This window comes from Atta colombica, unplaced genomic scaffold (genome assembly GCF_001594045.1).
Source record: "Atta colombica isolate Treedump-2 unplaced genomic scaffold, Acol1.0 scaffold189, whole genome shotgun sequence".
NCBI classification, from domain to species: Eukaryota; Metazoa; Arthropoda; class Insecta; order Hymenoptera; family Formicidae; genus Atta; species Atta colombica.
In genome coordinates this window covers 3,051,845-3,074,919 of record NW_017259281.1, presented here as the reverse complement: position 1 = coordinate 3,074,919, position 23,075 = coordinate 3,051,845, and the positions used below count along the sequence as shown (strand labels likewise).

Here is a 23,075-nt window from a genome sequence, read left to right as displayed (position 1 = left end):
ATATATATATATATATATATATATATACACACGTAGAGTAAAGAATAGACTTTTTCGTCTATTTCTCGCAATAGTATTTATGTTTCTGAACAGCATATACTGAACACGTAAAGTTCCTGCTTGTGATTGCTCTCAAGAAGCAATCATAATAGTATAAGCGCGTCACTGTAAAGTTGTAATGTTTGATATTGTTTGCTGTCATAAATTTTATATTACTTTAAGATTGAAACTGACGGAATAACTTCGCCCTATCTTATCATTATTTTAATATTTTGTCACGTCAAAGTGCTTACCATTTTATTGACCTTTATTCTTTTTCATTTTTATTTTTAATATGAGCTATTACGGAATTTTTTTAATACCAATCGACAAAATTTTATTTTTCTTATGTTATTGATCTGATTGGAATTCTCACAGTATTTTTTGCGTTAATTTTAAATCTACTTACTAAATTTACGAGCAGAGTCTTTTTCTTAATAAGGCAGGTTTTCTTTTTTTTTAGTAAAGCAGAATTTTTTTGATAATATGCATTTAAAAATTTTATTCTAATTTAATTTATTATTATTCTAGTTAATTTTATTTTAGTTGATTTTTTTCGATAATTCATCGATAAAATGTCACTTTTTTTAAATTAATCTAAAACATTTCTTATAGTATAGCATTTTTGCGCTATTTTCTAATCTGTTTATCGAATGGGGAGAGTAGAGAGAATTTTTGAGTAATACACATTTCAAAATTGCTTTACTTATCTCTTCTACTTCGACATATTAAATTATTCATAGAAAATAACTGTATTTTATCGGTTCTATATTCATCACAAAAGATTACAAACAAAAAAATAAATCATTTTAATTAAGAAAAATCTCATACAACGAGTTGTTATCAAAATATATAAGTTTTTAAAAAGAGATATGTCGATTACAAAAAAATTGGAATCCATAAGATAAATTGTAATCTCTTTTTCAGAATCATGTATTGAAAATACATATCATGTATTACTATTTAACAAAATCATTGTTGACCAATATAATCAAATCATCTTTTCTCATTTATATGTCTGAATTATTATACATTGATATTATCGATGACTCTGTAGAGAGGAAGAAATTTTTCAGATCAGATGATATAAGTAATTTATATTCATTGAATCATGATTGATCACTCATCGTCTTAATATCAGTTCGTTCCGCCCTTCTATTATGCCCGATAGGCAGCTGTCGGAGTCATTAAGCGCTTATCTCATTTGTAGTAATAGTGCGCGAGTAAAGAGAAATTACACTAAATGCCCCATGCGTGCGTGTATTTGCATACGTAATGAGAAAGTACACGACATTACCAATTTCACGAAACCAGTAAAGAAGCGGAGGATCTGCCGCTTAGATACGCAACCAGTGTACCAGATATCGCAAAAACGAATCGCCTTCGACTTCTGCGATGATTCTACTAATGGATTGGAACGCGATCTTCACAGAGAAAATCAGAATACTGAAGTGAATTTATACTTCGGCGATGTAATTCCTACAATTACATTCCCCATAGATTCCGTCCTCGTTCTATTCGTCGAATTAATTAGGGGATCAAGACCGGTATTCATAGTCGAATCTTATATTTAAGACCATCTTAAATACAGCCTTAAGATATCATAAATCAGATAGCTTAGTATCTTAAGACAGACTATGAATACTGTCTTAAGAACGGAATGCAATCTCGCGGACATGAACGGCAAATTATTCGCAGATCACAAAATCATATCTCATCTTTGTCGAAGCTGCATTTATTTTTACAATACCATCAAAACTAACATACTTATTTCGATGCAATCCCGAAGCGAGGAAGATAACCAGTGTACGATATAACGATTTATGTTTCCAACTTTGATTTACTGCTAAATAACACGAGTAATACGCTCAGAGACCCTCTCATTACGTCTCGTCTGAACTGGATCGAAGGATCGCGTGCATTTAACAATAAGTGATATTTATACAAATACACATGAATGAATGCTAGTCTATGGAAGCGCATGTTTCTAATGTGAAAGTAGCATGGAAGGAATATCTAAAAAATCTGTCAAATTTTTATCAAAGTACAAAATGAACTGACAATGAGTATTTCTCTTCGTTTCGTCGACCGGACCCCTCTTCCGCACAATTTGCTGGAAACCGGAGGAATCATCGTTAAAGGGTAAAAGGGCCATCGAGCAAACATTATCCCATTATGCACCCCCTTTTCCCACCCCTCCTCGTTTTACGCCCGTCCTTTATCGCCAGTCCTCGCCCAGAAATACATCCCATCACCCGGTAATCGCAAGCGATCCAAATAATAATCTCATTATGCGTTCATTTGTGATTCCTTATCGATCTGTAAACGTCAAAATGTGTATCAAGCAAACCGCAATATCTCGAGCCTAAAGTAATTAGCTCTGTATCTATATATAAATAATAAGACTTTTAATAGTTCTTAAATGAAATCAGATTATGGAATGTGGAAAAATATAAAATGTGGGAAGAAATTTGAGCGATTAGAAATTCATTAGTAGCGACGATTAATCTCGATTTCTCGTGATTTACGAGAAGTGCATGTTTTATGCAAATATCTCACGGTTTAATCAACAATCCATGCGATTATAGAGCACGCATTAACACGCAATATGTAATGATTGCAATTTATATACGATTTATGATTACGAGACTGCACGGATACTCACGATTGATTTCTCACGACTGCTTTGCGCACGTTGACAGGCAGGTCGAATGGCAATGTAATTATGCAACGAGTATCATAAAAGGAAAAAAGGACTATTTTTGCACTGTATCGCATCCGACTCCATTTCGGTTCTACCTCGCGGCCAATCACGTAATACGCGAGCTTCGGCTTTACATTGGCCTCTTATTTTTTGCGCGCGAAAGGCTTTCTTGCGTCATCGCTTGTGCTTATTAGGACAATAATCGCGTAGCGGCTATTATACTTCGTTCTATTATCGCGGCATACTAGTTTAGCGGCCACTGCGTACCAATATGGTTTCTTTCTTTCTCGTTCTCCTTCTTTCTCATAATCCACTCGTAATTACCTTCTTTCGCGGAATGGTCGGACACACGCGCGATACAAGAATCCGGATTCGCAAAGCTCCGACAGAATTCTCATGAAGCGGACTAGATGATGGAAACGTTTCCACGTGAGGCGTTGGTGGCGTAAATAGATACCTATCGATCATTGTATTTCTGTAAAAAAAACACAAGTGCCTATCTCTTCAGCAGAAGCAACATTAGAATATAAGATCATCCCTCATTATACACTATTTAGGCAACGAGAAAAAATCCAGAACCAAGAGTTGAGAATATTCTTGAGATATTACATTGATAATTTTTACTATGACGAATGTTAATCGTTTATTATATTATTATGTTTATTATATTATTAAAGACTGTAACACACAACATACAATAAGCATAGCAAAATCTATCTGAATTGCCATATTATAAAATTGCCATATTGATTTAAACAGGATTGGGAAAATATTTTATAAGTTACTTATATATATATAAGTTACTTTATATATATTTATCTCATAGAAATTGAATATAAAAAGTAATACAAAATTGGAGAGCAAATAATAAAATAATAATTAACATAATATAATAAAATTAATATAATTAATATAATATAAAAAATTAAATATCTGAATTTATTGTATTCAATTTCTATAATAAAATATAACTTGTAAGTGACTTGTAAGTAATTTGTAAAATAACTTTACCAATTCTGGATTTATATAACATATTCATTTTTGACCCAGACAATCTTATACTATAGTTATATTATATATACTTATGCTTTTTGTTATAACCCTAAGGATCTATCCAGACAAAGTTGCATAACCGCATAACTTATATCTGTGCATAAAGAAAATTATCTAATAGCCTTTCTATCATAAGAATGCATACAAAAATTGCGTTTAATTATTTTTCTTTATGCATAAGTTTATGCGACTATGCAAGATTGTTTAGATTAGTATTCTCGTTCTTTGCATAATGATTCTTTTGTTACTAAATGAGAATCCTTACACTTATGTTTCATCACTTCTTGAAAGTTTTCTTGGCAAGTCTTGCGGCAGAAAGAAACATCGAGGTTCTAAAATAACGATTAACGATGCCGCTATACGATCATTATCAAGTGGCTATACGATCGATAACAAACAATTAATTGATGTTTCTTACTGAGGAGAGGACGGCGAAGTGACCAGAGCTTGTAAGTAGCTTTTGATATCAAGTAGAGAGACAAGACGATCGTCTCTTAAAACCAATTAGGTCCCGCCTGCCAGTCGTAACTCAGCATTTGACGATAACATTCTCGATTTCGGTTAATTAACTGCGTTTAAGGTACCGCCTGTTTCCAATCTGACATGTAAACGTGGGTGTAGACTGCTGGCTCGCATCGCAACGATATTCGGAAGCAGAAACTTATCTCGTACCTTAGCAAAGGATTAATTCAACACACATATATTTCTCGAGAAGTATAATTTGTGTAACCAAACAAGTCGTAAGAAGAAGTCTAGTCTTTGTTACAAATGTTCGATTTGTCTGCGCGAAATTGGTTCGTGCTTGATCGCGCTTTCGTGTCCAGCGATATCGTCGTACGGTAGCCCGATTACCATAGTCGGTGTCGTTAGCGTGTTTAACGACAGTTCAGTCGGCGCGATTTGTCAGACAGTTAAAGCGACTTCGACATTGTTCGCGAAGATCGTTTTACCGCGCAATTTCGGTCAGGATACTACGGCGAATCTTTGCGGTTAAAGCGTTTAACTCAGTCGACAATCCCTGATGCTAAGGATCACTGGCTGTTGAAACGATATTTCTGGAGAAAATTTCTATATTTTTAAAGGGATTTAAGAATCAAATGATATAAATGATCGAACGATGACTGTTTTACTTTACAGAGAAGAAGATAGATGAGAAATGACAGAAGTAATAAATGTATTATATCTTAGACTATATGTATTATTTGAAAAAAAAAATATATAAATGTTTTAATTAAAATATTGTTTATAAATCAAAGTAGCTTATATTAAGAAACTATAGATCTTTAATTGAATAATTAAAAATGCAAAATTACTCAAACACATAAAATAAGAATCAAAATGCAAACTTATTGACATAGATCAGTATTTTTCGATCTTTTTTAATTCGCAACACATTCTAAATAACAAGTTAAATTTATGAAGATGTTAATCAGTGAATAATATAATGCCAAACACAAGAGAACGCGTGTAATCAAATTTTATTGATGTAATACAATAAATTATAAAATTTATGAAGATTAGATGCATATGTTTTAACACTTAAAATAAATCTTTTATCAAATACCGCCAATATTCACAAATAAACAATAAAATTCTAAAGATGTTGTTTTAAAGACAACTTTTTATTACAATGACGATAACGTTTTGATTGAGAGTAAGTGCAATATAATTTAAGAAATTTTCACAATTTTTAAAGTATTTTACTTTACGCCTTATCCGCTTTTTTATTTATAATTTCTAAGTTTTTTCATTTCTTTTTACTTTCTCCAAAATTTTCATCACGCTTGAAGAAACCTTTTGCGACACCAGTGTGCTGCAACACATCAGTTGAAAAACTCCAACGCGGATTGATAACATAAATATAGTTGAATAACAATTAAAATGTTTTTTTCAATGTAACAGGCTACAAAATCTATATATATATTTCGAGATTTACTTGTCACTGCTTCATGAAAACTGTGGCAAGACACTGCCCGTAGGGTGGTCGTAAAAACAAGATGGCGATACGATGCTGCAAAATGGTCGGCGTAAATAAACGGTATAACAGCTTCCCAGCAAAAGTTATCGATTGTTTCCTGTTTCGTGCCCAACTTTTTCTTGGCTAACTGTTTTTGCTTGTCAACAGGAATGCCTGTGTCCGATTTGTCGCTCTAATTTCCATCTTTTGTCCCCGCACAAAAATTACCGCCTTATCCGATACATCAAGAGATATTAGTGTCCTATTTGTCGGTCACCATATATTTTCGTTGAATGATTCAAATCTAAAATAGTATTTATCGCTTAAACTACTTGTCGCTTAAATCACTCGGATAATTTTAGTTCTGGCACGAAGTGGCATTTTACAAAACCAACTAACCGATCGTTGAATGTAACAACATGAGTAATAGTGAATACCGGTTCGCGTCATCTTAAGGTAGACACGTCGGAAGTGAACAATTTATTCACCAATAATTTCCATCGTTCGCACGGCAGTTTATGATCGCGGAAATACCATTTCCGTTGTCTCTATGTGCATCTGCATACCCTGGATTCGAAGCTGAGGCGATAAAGAGGCTTTTAGAAATAATCGAAAATAACTCGATTGCCAAAATAACGATAATGGATTGAAAATTTTGAAAATAATGGCAACCTTCGTCGAGCGAGAAGAAGGCAATCAGGTCAAAACAAGTTTTAATCAGGATTGGCAGTTTTCCAATGTAACATTTTCTAGAGAACTGCCGACGATTTCGTCCTCGGTGACCTACTGAGCTTGTAACATAACCTTTGCAGTGATTCTGCAACGATGATGGTTCCTCCCTCGACCGAGAAAGAGTCGGGTATCATCCGATGACGCAATCTCTGTGCTGCCGTCGCTGATGCGACAGCGGGCGAACTTAGAGAAAGTCATTACTTGGAGCACGTTCTGCTCAGTAATGGAGTTTGCGGCCTTCAAAGTAAATTGTTTTCTGCGCGCGGCGAATTCCACGACAACGGTCGGCCGATCGTTGAAGGAGAAGATCTCGCGGCTCTCTTGCGAATTTCGCCCTCCTGTCGCACGGCATTTATCGCGATGGCGCACGCCAAACCTCGACGCAAACCCTCTTAATCCTTTCGGATAATCCTCTGTTTATCCTCTTTAATCTTAGGTTAATAGTTTCTTGAACATTATCTGTCATCGTCTGGGTGTTCAGGTAAATGCAGTCCTTTTAACCAGCGTATCAACATTTTTTCCTCTGTTTTCTACTTGACGTTTTTTCTCCCCTCGTTGAGATAAAATGTACTGTTAAAAATATTTTTATTACTTTATCTCTGATTCTCAAATGTTGAGTTATATTGTTATATTGTTACAGAATAGTTTTATTGAAGTATTTCATATAAATTATAGATATATAGATCTGAAAATAATTTTATTCGACCCGTTGAAACAATTACGTAAGTCGCTTACATTAAATTAGTTGTTAGACTGTTAAAACTTTTTGCAACAGTTATAGCTGCGTCTAGCAACAAAAGCGGCTTTGTTGTAAGATTCTTTATAATGTAATTGATTCTTGCAACTTAATTTTTCAATTTGAATTTTAAATGTATAAACCAATCATATTGAATAATTTTACAACAGTTGCAAAACTGCTTTTACTGCTTTTAACGCAGCTATTGTCGTAAATGTTTAAACGTTGTCTCATGACTTGAAGTCTCTTTGTTTTCGGTTAGAGTTGAACTCTGGCGAAATCTATAAATGAAATAAGGGTGCGAAACACGTCGAGTTTCGCGCTTACTAAGGTAACAGCACACCGGGAGACTCGCCCCTGGACGTGCAATTTCAGGTGCAACGCTATCTGTAACTAAATCTTTACGAGGGGCTGTGTACTCTAAAGAATTACTCGGCTCCTACTGCAACCCGTCGTAAATCTACACGTGCATTTAGAAAGCGCCGATATACATACACGATCACGTGCGTGCGCGAACGTATATTTATACGCATATACATGCTTATCTGCCGACGGTGTAATTGAATCAACATAGCGGACAACTAAATGGCACTAAACGAATTCGTAGAAAGCATAATATTCCATTCTATAAAATTATGTTCTCTTTAGCCAACCTCTCACCTAATATCTCAGATATGCCTCTCATATTTGGCTTATTGTCAACCTCGAATTATACTTGCCAGTTTTCCCTTCTTATTTCTTGACATTCTTGGTTTAGAATCTTGCGATTAATAAAGATTAATAATATACATTTGGTTATATCACTGCGATTCGTCGGAAATCATAAAAAGAGAATGTCATTTCGAAATCGTGTGGCACCGCTTTGCGATTCTCCTGGACAAGGACGGAATGATAAGTGGAATATAGTATTTCCAACTCATATCTAAGACAAAATTGGATACTCTTTTCGTAATTAAAGTCTTTCGAGGAATCGCAGCGAAGCGTTGCGCTCATATAAGGTACACAGGCCTTGCAAAGCGCAAGGATAACTGCGGCGCTGTTAAAGTAATGGGAGTGCTGGTGCTTTGTTAGTGCTTAACTAGAAAAGAAAGAGAAGAAGGGGGAAGAGAATAAAAACTAAACGTTTCCAGGAATATAAAGTCGATGCGGTTCCAATCGAGAAAATTACTCAAGAGCGCCCCGCATAAGAAACACGGAGTGTGTTACAAGTCTTTAAATTTTACGTCCTTCCCCTTTGGGGAAGATTAAAAAACGAATTTCGCGGGAGGAAAAATTGTAAAAGACATCTTGTTTTCTGCCGATATTCATTTAACCGTAGGAAGCGACGAGAAAACTCTCAATGAGTAAATCCGATGACTTCTCCGTTTCATTTCTCGCCTCTTTCGTTCGCACGGAAAGAACAATTTTGCTGAAGTATCTAAAACTTAACTACTGCAGATTTGAAAATTTTTATTGGATCAAAATAATTATGTAGAATGTTGACGCAGCAAAAAGTTAACATTCTAATAACCAGTTTAAATGTTCTAGATAATTATTTAGAAATTAACACTTAATTAGATAATTAATTATTTACATAACAATGACAAGTAATTTTGGGCTAATTATTTATTTAAATTATTTAGATGATCAAACAAAATTAACCATAAAAGTTCAAATTCGAGACATAAAACATCTTATAAAACATTTTAAAGACATTTTTGCGAGATTTGTATAAAATACTCTAAAAGATATCTTATATTCCGATTTTGGACTTTGTTATTCGGATATTTTCAAATCTATACACTGTAAAAAATAAAATGTTAATTTTAACTTAAAAACATTTAGTGGACTTTCTGAGACATGTAAAAATGTTAAAATTAACACAAAAATGTTAATTTTAACATTTTTACATGTCTCAGAAAGTCCACTAAATGTTTTTAAGTTAAAATTAACATTTTATTTTACAGTGTATTTGGCTGAATTTTTAAATACTTCAGCAAAATCATTCTTTTTAACGAGAATAACAACTCGACGATGTGAGAATTAGAAAAGTGGAAGTAATGAAAATATTTTTTGATAACAGATTTTAATTAGACGTAATTGCGCTCGCACATTTGCGATTGCTGTCTACGCGAATATATATTGTATAATCGTTCTTTCTGTGTGAGGGGATAACAACTCGACACGTGTGAGAACCGTAGATAGAATAATAAAAATATTTTTAACGACAGATTTCAATTAGATATAATTGCGCCCGCACACATTCGTATAGCAATTGCAAAATGAATCACTTTATATCATACCATCTCACACGATCTTTGATAAAATTTGCTTTAATTGCTTTTGTTTTAAGATTTAGTTAACAGATTGTTAACATCATTATGTAACGTTGAAAACTTTAAAATGCGTGGACGGGGCTCCTCACGTCTTATGTCGATCGGAAAAGGGAAATGTGAGTCGTATAGGCACCGATCATTTCTCAAACTCCATAACTTGATATAGACCCTCGACCTGGATGGCGGTGGAGGGTACGAGAGATGGGGGCGAGAGGTGAAGCAGCAGTGCCTTACATTATCGATATTACGAGGCGTCGATAAAAAAATCGCATAAAATTAAGCAAGCTCGCACGTGTTCGCGATAAAACTCAATACCTTTAGCCTATGATGGGTTCCGTCAGTGGCTCTCACGTTCGCTTTTCCATAGCGAACGATCGTTTAATCTACTAGCAAACATTTTAGAGTGTTGTTATAAGGTTGTTATAAGGTTTTAAAAAGACGCTGTAGTCAAGCGACCTTAAATCTTAACTCTTAACTGTCACGCGACTTTTTGTTCTTAAACTTTCCAAGTACAGTGTTTGATATTCTCAAGTTAGGAGATATTATTTATACAATGACAATATGAATTTTAACTCTTCTATCAATAATAAAAGTCTTCTAGAAACAAATTTTTTATTATTCTGGATTATATATAAAAATCAGAAAAAATTGGTATATTTGTCAAAGCTTTAACAACGTTTTTACCATCATAGAAGTCAAATTGTATTTCAATCAATGTTTGTAAATGTTCATCTCCTTAAATTTTGAATTCATAGAATCCACTGTAATAGTTAGACTGTATTTTATTTATTTCTTATAGATTTAAATTTATCTATCAAAATTTACAATCAAAATATTGATAATGCCTTTAAAAATACCAGATATCGGCGGAGGGTTAAAAGTCTACCATAAATTATTTTAAACTTGAATCTCTCGAAATTAATATTTACAGCTACATCACGTTACCGCAATTCGATTGTTCGAGAAAAGTACAAGGGGTACGACAAAGTCCGGCAAGTTTGCTCGCATCGCCAGTCATCTATACGTTATGACGAATACATGATGCGATCAAGGTCTAGCGAAATTCACTCTGACGTGCCGCCGAAGACCCGCCAGCAAATCCCGTCGATTTCTCCGGGGACTCGAAAAAAATCGCGAATGATATGCCGGAAACCGTAATGCTCTCCCTTTCTCCCGCGCGGCGCTGTAGGCTCGAGTTCCGCGTTAAAATATCGTCACTGCGCGACCCCGCGTTTTTTCGACGTGTTTACGTCAAAAGATTTGCCGGCCCGCGTTTTTCCGCGGCCTCGAGGGAGGTTCGATCGACGCGGGAGATAGGGGCGGATTTGGCCGATCTCTCGCGTATCTCGCACGCGAGAATACAAACCGCTTGTTCCAAGCGACCGGACGCCGATCAATTGACCCCCGCGAAAATATCGCGTTTTGCACGCGCGATTTGACCCTTCGTGCTCTTTTGTCGTTGGGATTGATGAATTATTACAAGCCTTAATGAAGTTTGCCAGCTAGACTTTGTAACGCGTATTAACACATTTTTTAAAAATTTATAGTACAATAATAATAGAATAATATTAGTAATATGATAATAGCATATAATAAACACAGAGTATGATTTAATTTAAATAATTTATGTGTTTTCTATGTAAAGTTTTTTGTTGCAAAATTTGTTGTACAATATAAAGGAGAAAATATTATGCTGAAAATAAAACATGGAGAAATAACAGAATATTGGAAGAATGTATGCAATATAATATTTGTTTAAGAAAAGATAAAATAAAATATGTAGGAAGATAAAATTATATAAGAGAATAGAAAATTAATATAAAATTTAGAAATAAAGTAAAAATTTATGAAAGAGAGTAAAGACTATTAAATGCATTTAAAACAGATCAATTATTTTAAATTCAAGTTGAATATCGAACATTTTATTTAACGCCAAGTCAATATTTAACGAGTAAGATATCAAAAAGACAGAGAAAGAGAGAAAGATAGATAGATAGATAGATAGATAGAGAGAGAGAGAGAGAGAGAGAGAGAGAGAGAGAGAGAGAGAGAGAGAGAAACATCTTTGAAATTACCAAGAGGATATTAGGGCAAGATTATGCTATCATTTAGTTCGCTTAATGCGGAGACGATGCCTTGTAAGGAACAATCCAATTCGTGGTATCCTAAACAAAGGTCTCTAGGATGTTTCCAAATGACCGACTACGCTCGCTTACGTCTACATGCTAATTGTCTGGAGCAAAATTAAACTGAAGTCACATTAATTATATAATTCCTCCCCTCCCTGCGAACGTTTATTCGGCACGTAACCCATCGGTGGTGGTTGGGCATTGCGACCAACGAACGCGCGGGCAAACGAGGGGGGAGGGGCGATGATGGACGAGCACGCCTGACCTTACGGGGGCTGCCAAGCTCACCCAGCGAAATCCCTAACTCAACGCTAACTCGATCAGTCAACGCCCACCATGGGCCATACCATGCTCGTTGCTCGGCTCTAATCTGCCTCCAGATTAATTACTACGTAATGCCAGCCTGAATAATTATCGTTTCTACGGAAACCCGCCCGCGCTTGTACTCGCATGCGTGGCTTCCGTGCGGTGTTTCTTCGCCACCCTTCCTCTCGGCTCTCCTCCATGTGTCAACGTCTCTATACACGTGTACTACATGATTTAATTCTATCATGTCCTATTACATCCATTGGATAATTATAATTATAATTGAAATAACTTAATTATTTTCTGTACGTCTCATTAGAAGTTATGGTCGTCGCATTGTGTTATTATTATGACAAAATATTTATATACTTATACGTGTCAGGTATATATAATTTAATTCTATCAAGATCTATTACATTAGTCGAATAATTACTAAAAAATGGAATATTATTTCATTCATTTATGATTAAAATAATTTAGTTATATCTTTTGTACATCGCATTAGAAGTTATGACTATTATCATGTTACAATATAACAAAATACATACTCATTGTATGATTTAATCCTCCCTCAAGTTTTATTACATCGGATTAATAACTAAAAAAAGGATATATTTAATCGAAATAATTCAGCTATATTTTTTGTATATCTTATGATGTTATAATCGTCGTTACCAACAAAATACTTCGCATATTTATAGAATCTACGTGTTAATATCTATATATACTTGTACAATGTGATTTAATTCATCGGATAATTACTGAAAAAAAGGATATATTTAATTGAAATGATTCAGTCGTATTTTTTGCCTTATTAAATATTACAGCCGTTGTTATGTTGTTATTATGGCAAAGTACTTGGCGTATTTACAGTAGAAAACCCGATGCTTCGATTTTGCAGTTACGCTGTACAGAATGCATCAGAATGCGAGTGCAGTTACGTTTTTACACGCGTCATTTGTTGCGGTTATTGTTTCTTCGAATACGTGCTCGCCTTACTTCGAAGACAAAGTTTTAAATTTTTTTCATTACTTCAATATTTTTCAATATATAAGTTGCAGGAAGCTCAATGCAATCAAATTGAAATAATGTGGTCATCAATTTTCATAGATATAACAAATATTTATCTTTCACTTTGAATACATCTCTCTTAAATTAAATTCCGCCATTAACTTTACTTTTTCTTATTATGTCTCTTTTAGATTATAACAATCAAAAAGAAACTTCTTCAGTTAAGAACAACTAAATTTCCAAACAAATTTATCTATGAAAATTATTCGTAACTTAATTCAACAAAATCTTACTTGCAACAAACTCTTACTCAAAAATATTACTTGCACATAAAATTGATCGTTATTGAAATTGTTGATTTAATAATAATTGCAATTTTTGAAGGCATACTACATTTGTATACTAATAATCTACGCGTATAATATACTAATAATCTACATCATCGAACATAATTTGTACAAAGCTATGTGGGAGCGGCGTGTCGCGAACCGAGTACCGTACCGGGTCAACTGCCTCTCGCGTTTATGTTTCCGGTATGAACAATCTGAAAAATGAAATGCGCGTCTAGCGCTAATAACACGGCGTAACCAGAGCTCTGCGAATACAACATTACGACGAATACCAAGAAGCGTTTTTCCTGCGCCTCGCGGCGCGTTTATGGGATATTGACGCAAGAAATTTCGAAGTCGTATATATATTCCGCGCAAAAGGAACCCCATTCGGCTCATTCGTTTCTTCTGCGCTTTGCCGATCGGTAGCCCCGACCTTGGGATCTATATACTCTTTGGTGGTTGGTTTCGCGGTATGTTCGACCCAAATCTTGCCAATTCGGTAGCCAACGGCGTCTCGCCGTAATTTGTAATAACGTATCTACCGCTACCGTTCGTGGCCACCGGGATTTGTCGGCGAATCGGGAACAAAAACGAGCACGTATACGAGCGGTTAAATGACCTACCCCGTAATTTCTAATATTTCATTTAAAATGAGGAAGACGCTCGAGTTCTCGACCGGTATAGCCCTGGGGCCATTGAAATATTACAAATTGCGGGTTGTATACATACCTATATCACGCTTAATCATTCGTATACATTCTCGCGCGCACGGACAACGTATATACACATTTGGACAATTTCATTGGCGAGAAGGCGCCGCGCCGTAGTGGCATCGGCGGATTCTGGTTTTAGGTTTCGGTCACGCGATGCCTTTTTTCTCTGTTCCCGGTACTCGCTTATCTTTGGCCCGGGGCGCTCCATGGCGCATCGACAACACTGCGCCGTTCTGTTTCCGTATCTTCCTTTTGCCGATTGTATAAGCTAGACTCCTTGTTCGTTCTCTCGAAGGTTTCTTCCCGACCGCCATATATATTCGTATAACATCTTTTTGTACGCAGGTATGTTTAAATGTACGCAACACGTCTTACGATGTTACGTAAGGAATACCGTCCACCTCGCAGGAATATCGTTTAACGAATCGCTCGTGTGTTTCGTGCTGCGCCGCGCCCGTGCCATTGTGCCGTAACCGTTTCCCAGAAGGGCGCAAATCAGAGAAGTAATATGCGAACGTAAAAGTGCGAAGGCCTAATTATTATTGAATGCCTCCGCGCGAGGAGCGTACATTGTAGAAAATTACTATTGCGGGAAGAGGAGGCCCGGTTGAGACTGGCCGACTCATCGCCGCATCGCCCCGAGGATCATCCGGACCCTTTTCGTTCTGGCCCGCGTTGCGTTGCGTTGCGTGGTACTACAATTGAAGAGTTCAATTAGAAACCGGTCCAAGTGCCGAGAGCCAAACAATTGAGCTGCATTCGCGTCCCAGCCACGCCGCGAGGGAATTGTCATTCTAACGCGATCCAATCGTCGTCTCTATTATACCTTTCAGCTCGAAATATTATAAACTTCGAGGAAAAAAACGGCTACTCATTCATTATATATTCTTGCGTAGGTACTTTTCGACGTCCCGAGGTGAACTTAATATTGCAGCGCGAAACGAAGTGACGAGGATATGAATTTTAATGCGTGATTTTGCTTGATCTCTTGGAAATCCCGTTTTCAATATGTAGATTTCCCGATCGCGACCTACTCTCGACTTTCTGTTTCAATTGACTGTTAGTCAATAAAGTGTCAATTTACCGAAAATAAAGCGAACTCTTCTGAGATAATTCTATCCTTCGAGAAATCTCGATATGTCATTCCAATTAATTGGCGATATAATACCAAGGTATCAATTCCGAGATAAGTTTTGCGCTAATCTCGAACCAGTTTCCCGAAAATAAAAGTTGAGGAAGTGAAATACGTGTTACGGATTTATGACGCTTTACGACGATTATTTGACCTATTGCAATTTTCGAAATGCATTCTCCTGCCAATTCACAAAGAGAAGTGTTGCAAAGTGTGGACGCGAGTTCCGGAGCATTCGTAGAATCGTTCGAACCCACTTTTAACGACGAGCGCATTCTGTCAGTCGCATTGGCGTAGCGCCATATGCAACTCCCTTTTTTCATGTGCTTCAACAAAAATATTTCTTCTAGAAATCTATCATGTCGATAAATTAAGATTCGAGCCATTATCAATGAATAATTATTAAATAAACAAGTATGATAATTTATAAAGCAGAAAGAGATGTTAGAATAAAAATAATTTAATTATAGTTAATACATAAAAATAATTATTAACAATTGCGAAAATATAAACTGCAATCTTGACTTGATAAATCAAGCGCGTGTTCAAATTGAAGTAAATCTTCTATATCTAACAAAAAATAAATTAAAAATAAATTAAAAATAGATTTATTGAAAAATGGTGCATGTTATTTTTGCAACAATTTTAATATTTTGTTAATCTTTCTTTAACTTTTATTATCGCCTTAAAAAAAACATTAAATTGAAAGTGCTTTATAAGAATTGGCCAAGGCTGCATTTTGTTTATCATTAAACAATCCTAAGAGGATACATAATAACGTCTCTTTGAGATAATAAAAATTAATTAAAGCAGGAACTGGATGAAAAAGAAACGTAAGTGTTCTCATTCTTATGTGAATTATCTTAATGCATTACATTATTGAAATTATGTGTGCATACACAAACAATTAATTTTAATTATGTATATGATATTAACTTATTGTCGTAGTCGAGAAAGAAAAGTTGGACTATAAATGCATGATTTATGTACTATTACGGTTATCAATTAACGTCAAAGGAGATAAATTCAAGGCGCCATAAAAGGTGACACAACTTTCTCGTTCGCTCCGCGCTACGCTAGTGACGCTGAACGGCTCGAAGAGTTTCGGCTTGCGATCGAGGCGAGACCATTATGTCAAATCGGCGAGATTGTTTCTCTGAACGTAAATTGCAGTCCGGTTCCATATAATAGTTACGTCCGAATTTTATAGCGCTAGTTTCGCCTAATTGATCGGGGAAACCTTTCTTGGACCCGCGTCGCGGAGTTTCTCTCCGTTTCGCCCGTCGCGCTCGAGACTCGATCGTTAAAGCATGTAATTTCGATCGATACGAAAACCCTGATGTCGACGTAACAATATCAAAGCGAATCAAGACAATTAGCGTTTGTCTCCCGTTTATAATTGTTACGGATTTACGTGGCGCGGTGTCTTCGCAAAACGTGACGTTTCCAGTCGTCCCTTTCCGACCCTAATCGAGCGTGTTATTTCAATGTCAAAGTGACAGGTGGCGGGACGTAATCGAGGTAAAGAGATACAAAGCAAATAACCGGTGGTTACCGCTCGCTCGTCGAGCAAAACGTTATGCGCTTTTATATATTTCACGTGAGTTAAAAGTTAATTTTCTCTCTCCCTCTCTCTCTCTCTCTTTCTCTCTCTACGATCGATCCAACTAATGTTCCGCGATACCAATCCGATCGGCGTAATATGCTAAATAAATGGCAGCAAACGCGATTTACATTTTCGTTTAAGTGATCGTGACGAAAACAGTCGCGCGGGTTTTAATTATGCAAACTGTATGTTATGTTTATTATAACGCTTACTATCGCTCGCGACGTTTTCTTTTTCACTTTATGATAGACAAATTAAATCGCATCCATATATATTATCCATCTATAATGATATATTAATGCGTTTTTATAGAAGAGAGCCCTCCAGGCTTTCTAAACGTTTCTCGACCACAAATCTTGACGTGAATTAATGGGATAATATACGTTTCGACAAGTGATTAATTTTCGACACGACGTGCTTTTGCAACTGGTCTTTACGTAATCTGCAACTGGCAAACCGATATCTGAGAAACTCTGTGAATATCGCCGTAGGCGATATTCTGTATCATGATCGACATTCGTGCGTAATGTCGTTACATGGAAACGATCATCGTTTGAAGGATTACTTTGTTTCATTGCGCCGCGCCATAGCGTGTCGACGCTCTTCTCTTTGGGGCATTTAAGCGTACTTCGAACAAAATAATCGGACGAGAGTAATGTTGCTCGTACGCATAAATACATTTCACTCACGCCACGCAAGTAATAGCGGGGTTTCATTACCCGCACGAAAAAGTCGGCATTCGAGAATGCACCGGCGTAGACGCTAATTATGTATTTTGCACGTACCTGTATTTTAACGTTTTTTTATACTTTTACGTCTTTTTTCCCACGTGCAATGATCGCGCCATAATGATCCCCTGCGCGGCAACACATATCCCGTACCGTATTTCTTCCGATTAAAGCAAATTAAAATTATATGCCTTCTAAGAGAGACAGATACGTTCGAATTGCATTGTAAATTGGAGATATCTTGAGGGCACACGGATGAAGCATGAGAGGGCACCGGCTAACAGAAAAGTAAAGTTTCTTTTCGGAGCTATCACATTTATAAATTGTATAAGAAACGAAATCTCTTCCTGTTTTCGCGAGACTCTTTTTATCCTACCGACTTACCTGTACAACATAGATTGAGGCAAATTGACAGAGCGATCGAATCAATATAATGCCGAAATTCTAAGCAGAAGGCTCGTAACATATTCTTGTAAGAATTTTTAAACGCTTATCTTTATACAATATTTTTACAGATAACTTCTTAGCATAGCCATAAAATTATAAGAAATCGTAGATATTTATGAATAATCGTATGTCTTACGATAAATAAAATTATCATAAAATTAGAATACTAATCATAAGTTTTTATAAATTTTATGAAAACACGTTATGAATCTTAAAATTGACCCATTAGTTTTGAGATAGTTTTAATCGATCATTAATTAAAAATTTTTTTTGTTCAAATGAATTATTTTGTCATGTTGGTTACTTCTGCGCGTTTCCTCTGCATCGGAAATAATTAATAGTTCCATAATGTGCATGTGATCCTGCAGTGTGTCAGTTGACGATACAAGCGTAGAGATCGTGAATACATGTACAAATTTTGTCTTTCATATAAATTCACGATCCCAAAAAAAAGACAAATTTTATAATAATGTAATAATTATGTTAAAACTTATGCAAATTGTAATTATGATTTTTACAGTGTGTGCAATTTACTAAATCAGTCTAATAATGATCCGCTCTTCTCTTCAATTTCAGGGCATTTCAGATAATTTTCCCTTCTTTATTTGTCGTGCAATACGTATTATTTCGTTATTAAAACACAAGCCAAAGTTATAAACATTAAGAAGATATAATAAAATTTAATTAAAAAATTTGTTTTTAATTATATAAATTTTTATATAAATAAAAAATTAATTCAATTCGCTTCTATCCTTTACGATTGATATTTCATGCTGCATTTTAAAATATCCATGAGAATTTTGGGTTCAAAATTCTCTGTCTCTACTATACTGTTGTCGGATAAAAATAGAGTTTAGAAATCGCTAAGCGCTTAGAACTAAGTGAACAAAAAGGGTTATCGAACGAATGGAGCGAAGGTGATGTAACGTGACGACTTCGACTTGTCCGCACCATTAAAGTGTCACTCGATGTCTTCGACGATTTCGTACCGGTCTGATCGCGACGACGGCGCGAGTGAATAATTCGCCGCTGATGCATAATTGATAACCTCTATATACGGTTAGTAGTCGCGAAGCGCAGTAATGACACCAAGTAGAGACCCACGCCTAGCCCGGTCGTCGTCTAAAGATATACCCATCCCAATTAGAGGAATTGACATTAGTGATCGCCGACACCAACCGGGAACGCCTCTCGTCGCTCTCTCGTCGCTTTATATTTCGTCACTCGATTCTATCGAGCGGCGGCCGGTCGTCGCTCCAATCTCCGTCGGGGATAACGCGGAATTAATAATATCTGACAATCTCGCTAATTGCATGAATCATCTGTTCCTTCTGCATTGTTTTAGCCAAGTACGCGGAGACACGTATAATTCGATCGGACACGTATCGCATACGCAATCGTTATCTCGTTACAGAGATAGTCTAGCTCTAATGCATTCATGATGACGAGAAAGATAAGTAAGATATTCAGCCAATGTTTAATAGTTAATGTCTTTTTTTTTGCTAGAATACCACAATACGTATAATTATGCGAATTAATTATTCATAGAAATATGATACTTAAATAACTACAGATGTTGCTTTTATTAGATGTCATTAAAAATCGATTTATTCGTATTAATTATTTAAACAGCTACTCTGTTCTATTTTTAAATTCTTTACATAACAATGAGATTTTAATAAAAGAAATTAGCAAAATTACGGCATTAGTATTTCACTTGAAAAAGCATCGTTGTCATCGCAATAAATTAACGAAGCTCGGTACAATTCACATTGAGGCCCGCGGCTTTGTAATTACACGGCGCTTTCAAGAACCGACAGAATGAAATACTTAAATTTCCGTTTTCCCCGCTGCTCTCGAAAATACTTAAAACATTATTTACTCAAGGCAATACCATCTTGCATGAAAATCAAGATACAACTCACGCAATGAGATAATACGGAACAGTAACAACGGAGCACCGTAGAAGTCGATAATGATCAACGTGCATTCACCGAGAGTCACTCCATTTCTGAGAGTTGCTACTTTCAGACAAAATGTACGTTGATCTGACAAACAAATCTCTCATTCTTGACTTTATATTAACACTAACATTAACTGATTCTACAATCCTGAGAAAGGAGAGAGTAATTAACAGAAACAATGTGTACTTCTTTTAGGAATTATTAAAGAGCATTAATGCCTCGGTAACCAAACTAACTATCGGTTTAAATTAAGAAGGAACAAAAGATGTCTCTTAATTAAGACATTTTCTCAATTTTTTTCATTAGAAAGAGATTTTTTTAAGCAAAAACCAAATTAAGCCTACTGCTTCGATAAATAGGCTACCTGCCTAAAGTAAGAAGAAGCAAAAGATTTGTCTTCCGACTATATAAAGATATTTTCTCATCATATTAATTTCATAATTAGAAAAAAGATTTAATGTACTTAAGCAAAAATCAAATTAAACTAGTAATACACAGAAAAATATAGCGTATAGTAAGCAATCAACGTTTTTTATTTGCTACTGTTTGAATTATTGCCTTACATTCTCGACTGTGATTATGGCTGATTTGCTTATTATTTACGTTTTAGTACTTATATTGTTTCTATGTGCTATCCCAATAAACAAGAAACACTTTGGAATATTTCAGCAACATTATTGCAACGTTACAGCAATTAATGTTAATAAAATGTTCCAAAATGTTTCTTGCTTACTGAAACCAGTTTTACTCAATAATTCAATTCAAATGCGAACATTCAGCTGTGAGACATTTTATTTACAAACGACGCCTTTTCAAGATTACCGATTTTCAGATCTTATCATCAACGCGTTTTCAACTTATGCAATGATCATCTTACATCTAATTACTATTGTTGATGTATTAACGGCGCGTACCTGCCAGTCTGTCCTTGAGATGTGGATGCGCCTGCAGAGGATGCGCAGCGAGGTTCGCCAGGAGGCTTGCCCGGTGCAAACCGGCTGCCGCGGCTTGTTGTTGGCTGTGTTGAAGGGCCTGCAAACTCCAGGGTGGTATCAGCGCCTGTGCGGGCAAAGCGCTGACTGGCGCGCCGTTTGCGCCCGGTGGCCGGTGCGCCGGTACCCTTATGACGCTGCCGCCGGTGTAGATGAAACCGGGAGTGCTGAAGACTCGGAAGGGGGCGAGGAGTTCCGCTGCCGACGTGCAATGTACGGACGAGGAAGAGTTTGCGCGAGTGTCGGGTGTGCTGTCGTCGTCGTCCTTCTCCGATAGTTTCTCCTCAGCGTCATGGCCCCAAGACCGCCTGCCATCATCGAGAACCCCAACCGAGGATGCTTGGTTGTTATTATTATTATTGTTGTTGTTATTATTGTTGCCTTCCTCCCAAGACCACTTTCTCTCCTTGTCGCTGTCAGGTTCTTCTGAGGAAGGGCTCTTAGGATTCTGAACACCGCTTTCGCCCAGCAGACGACTTATGCTGAACGGATGGCTACGGGGAGGATTGTTCGCCAGCGTCCTCACGCCGATTTGACTGGGAGGTGGCGAAGTGGAACACTCGGAGGTCTCCTGGGACACGTGGCGGCCATCGTGGCTCACGTAATTTTGCGGACTGCAACTTCGGGAATCCGAATCATCCACATTGATCTCCTCCGTCGCGTCCACGTCGCTGTCACCGTGCTCCGACATGATTTCTCCTTCTCGCGAGTATTCGACGCTTGTGATCAGAGGCAGTGTGCTTCAAACAACGGGTGTCTTCATCGAGTCGTCATGTGTCTACAGCAAATAGGGAAGTGACATCGATCGCGACTGCGTAGGACGATCGAACAAGGGAGTGGAATGTTGAATAGAAGTGGTTGACTCGTAGAGAATTTGCCAAGGACTAGATTATGATTGTATGAAGATCGAAATGATGAATGTTTATATTTATTGCACAAGCGATTTAGCTTGGACCACCTTGTAAAATTTCTATGCGGCAGCCATTTTGTTTCTACGAGTTCTGATACTATTTTGTTCCTCGGACGGAGATTTTATCAGACATTCATTTTTCATTTTCGTTTTTTGTAAATTCACTGTCTCCGTCGTTGCTCTTTTTTCTTAACTAATTTAAGAATGTAACAGTCCAACACGGATTCCACTGCTTTCGTTTATTGATTCGATTAGCCATCGGTCTTTCTTAATATTTAAATAGCAATTTTATGTCTGACGATACACTAATTTCCGTCTTCAAAAACTAAAATCCATTCGTGAATGACGTCTTTGTTCGATAAAACAAATCGGGGACCAACAAGCCTCTTTCGAGGCTGGTCTCTCCGTCATTTTATACAGAAACAAGGATACCTCTACAATTCCGTGAGGTAACCACTTCACCCCGAAAAGAAAAAACGTTCCACCGTACTAGAAAAATTCTTCGGGATTCCCGGATAAACTCCGACCACACTAAACCGGATTCTTGATAAGTCCTTCCGATTGTAGGGCGCCAGAAGAGAACAGCTTCTCGGGTCAAATTTTATCACTTTACGGACGAAAACTACGCACGGTAGTAAGAATTTCGCACTTCGTAGTAAACGATAAACAGATCGCTCGCGCGTTTTTACATCCGACGGGGAAGGGGGATTCCCGTTCCGTTCTCCGTTTCGTTGAAACTCGGTCCCCTCGGCTTGACCGGAGTGTCGGCAAGTGCGTGAATCCGGGTCGGTCGCGTCGAGAGAGACGGGACGTTGTGAGAGTACCGGCGAAACCAGGTGGTTTATCCCTACCAGAGAACAACGAGACGCGTTACCTACTCGCGACGTACGTATCGCTCGAACCTGCCCACCGTCAGCCGGCCGGCCAATCCCGCGACGGCGTAGTACGCCCACGGGCGCGCGCATTGGTCGCTGTTAAATTGATACCTATTTAACATTTGAGTAGAATGTTGCAGGCGATCGCCTTTTTCCTCCCTGTATTATTTATTGCTCGATCGTCGTGCCTCCTTTTTTCGCCTCCTTCTCTTCTTGCTCGCTCGCTCCGTCGCTTCTTCCTTTGCATTTCTTCTCCTATCGCGTCTTCTGCGGGGGCTGTCTTATAGTTCTTTCTCACTTTTCCTCTCTCTCTCTCTTTCTCTTTCTCTCTCTCTCTCTCTCTCTCTCTCTCTCACTCTCTCTCTCTCTCACTCTCCCGCTACTGTAGACTCGT

General features: G+C 37.0%; 1 protein-coding gene across 1 annotated transcript in view; it reads right to left on the bottom strand.

Moving 5' to 3' along the window:
* The window catches only part of LOC108686749 (homeobox protein MSX-2), a 28,344-nt gene extending 6,757 nt beyond the window's left edge, over window positions 1-21,587 (bottom strand). The window contains exon 1 of the mRNA XM_018192199.1: window positions 20,819-21,587. Within this exon, the coding sequence (XP_018047688.1) occupies window positions 20,819-21,587 (769 nt within the window). The remainder of the gene's footprint in view (window positions 1-20,818) is intronic.
* Between the last annotated feature and the right edge of the window lie 1,488 nt (window positions 21,588-23,075).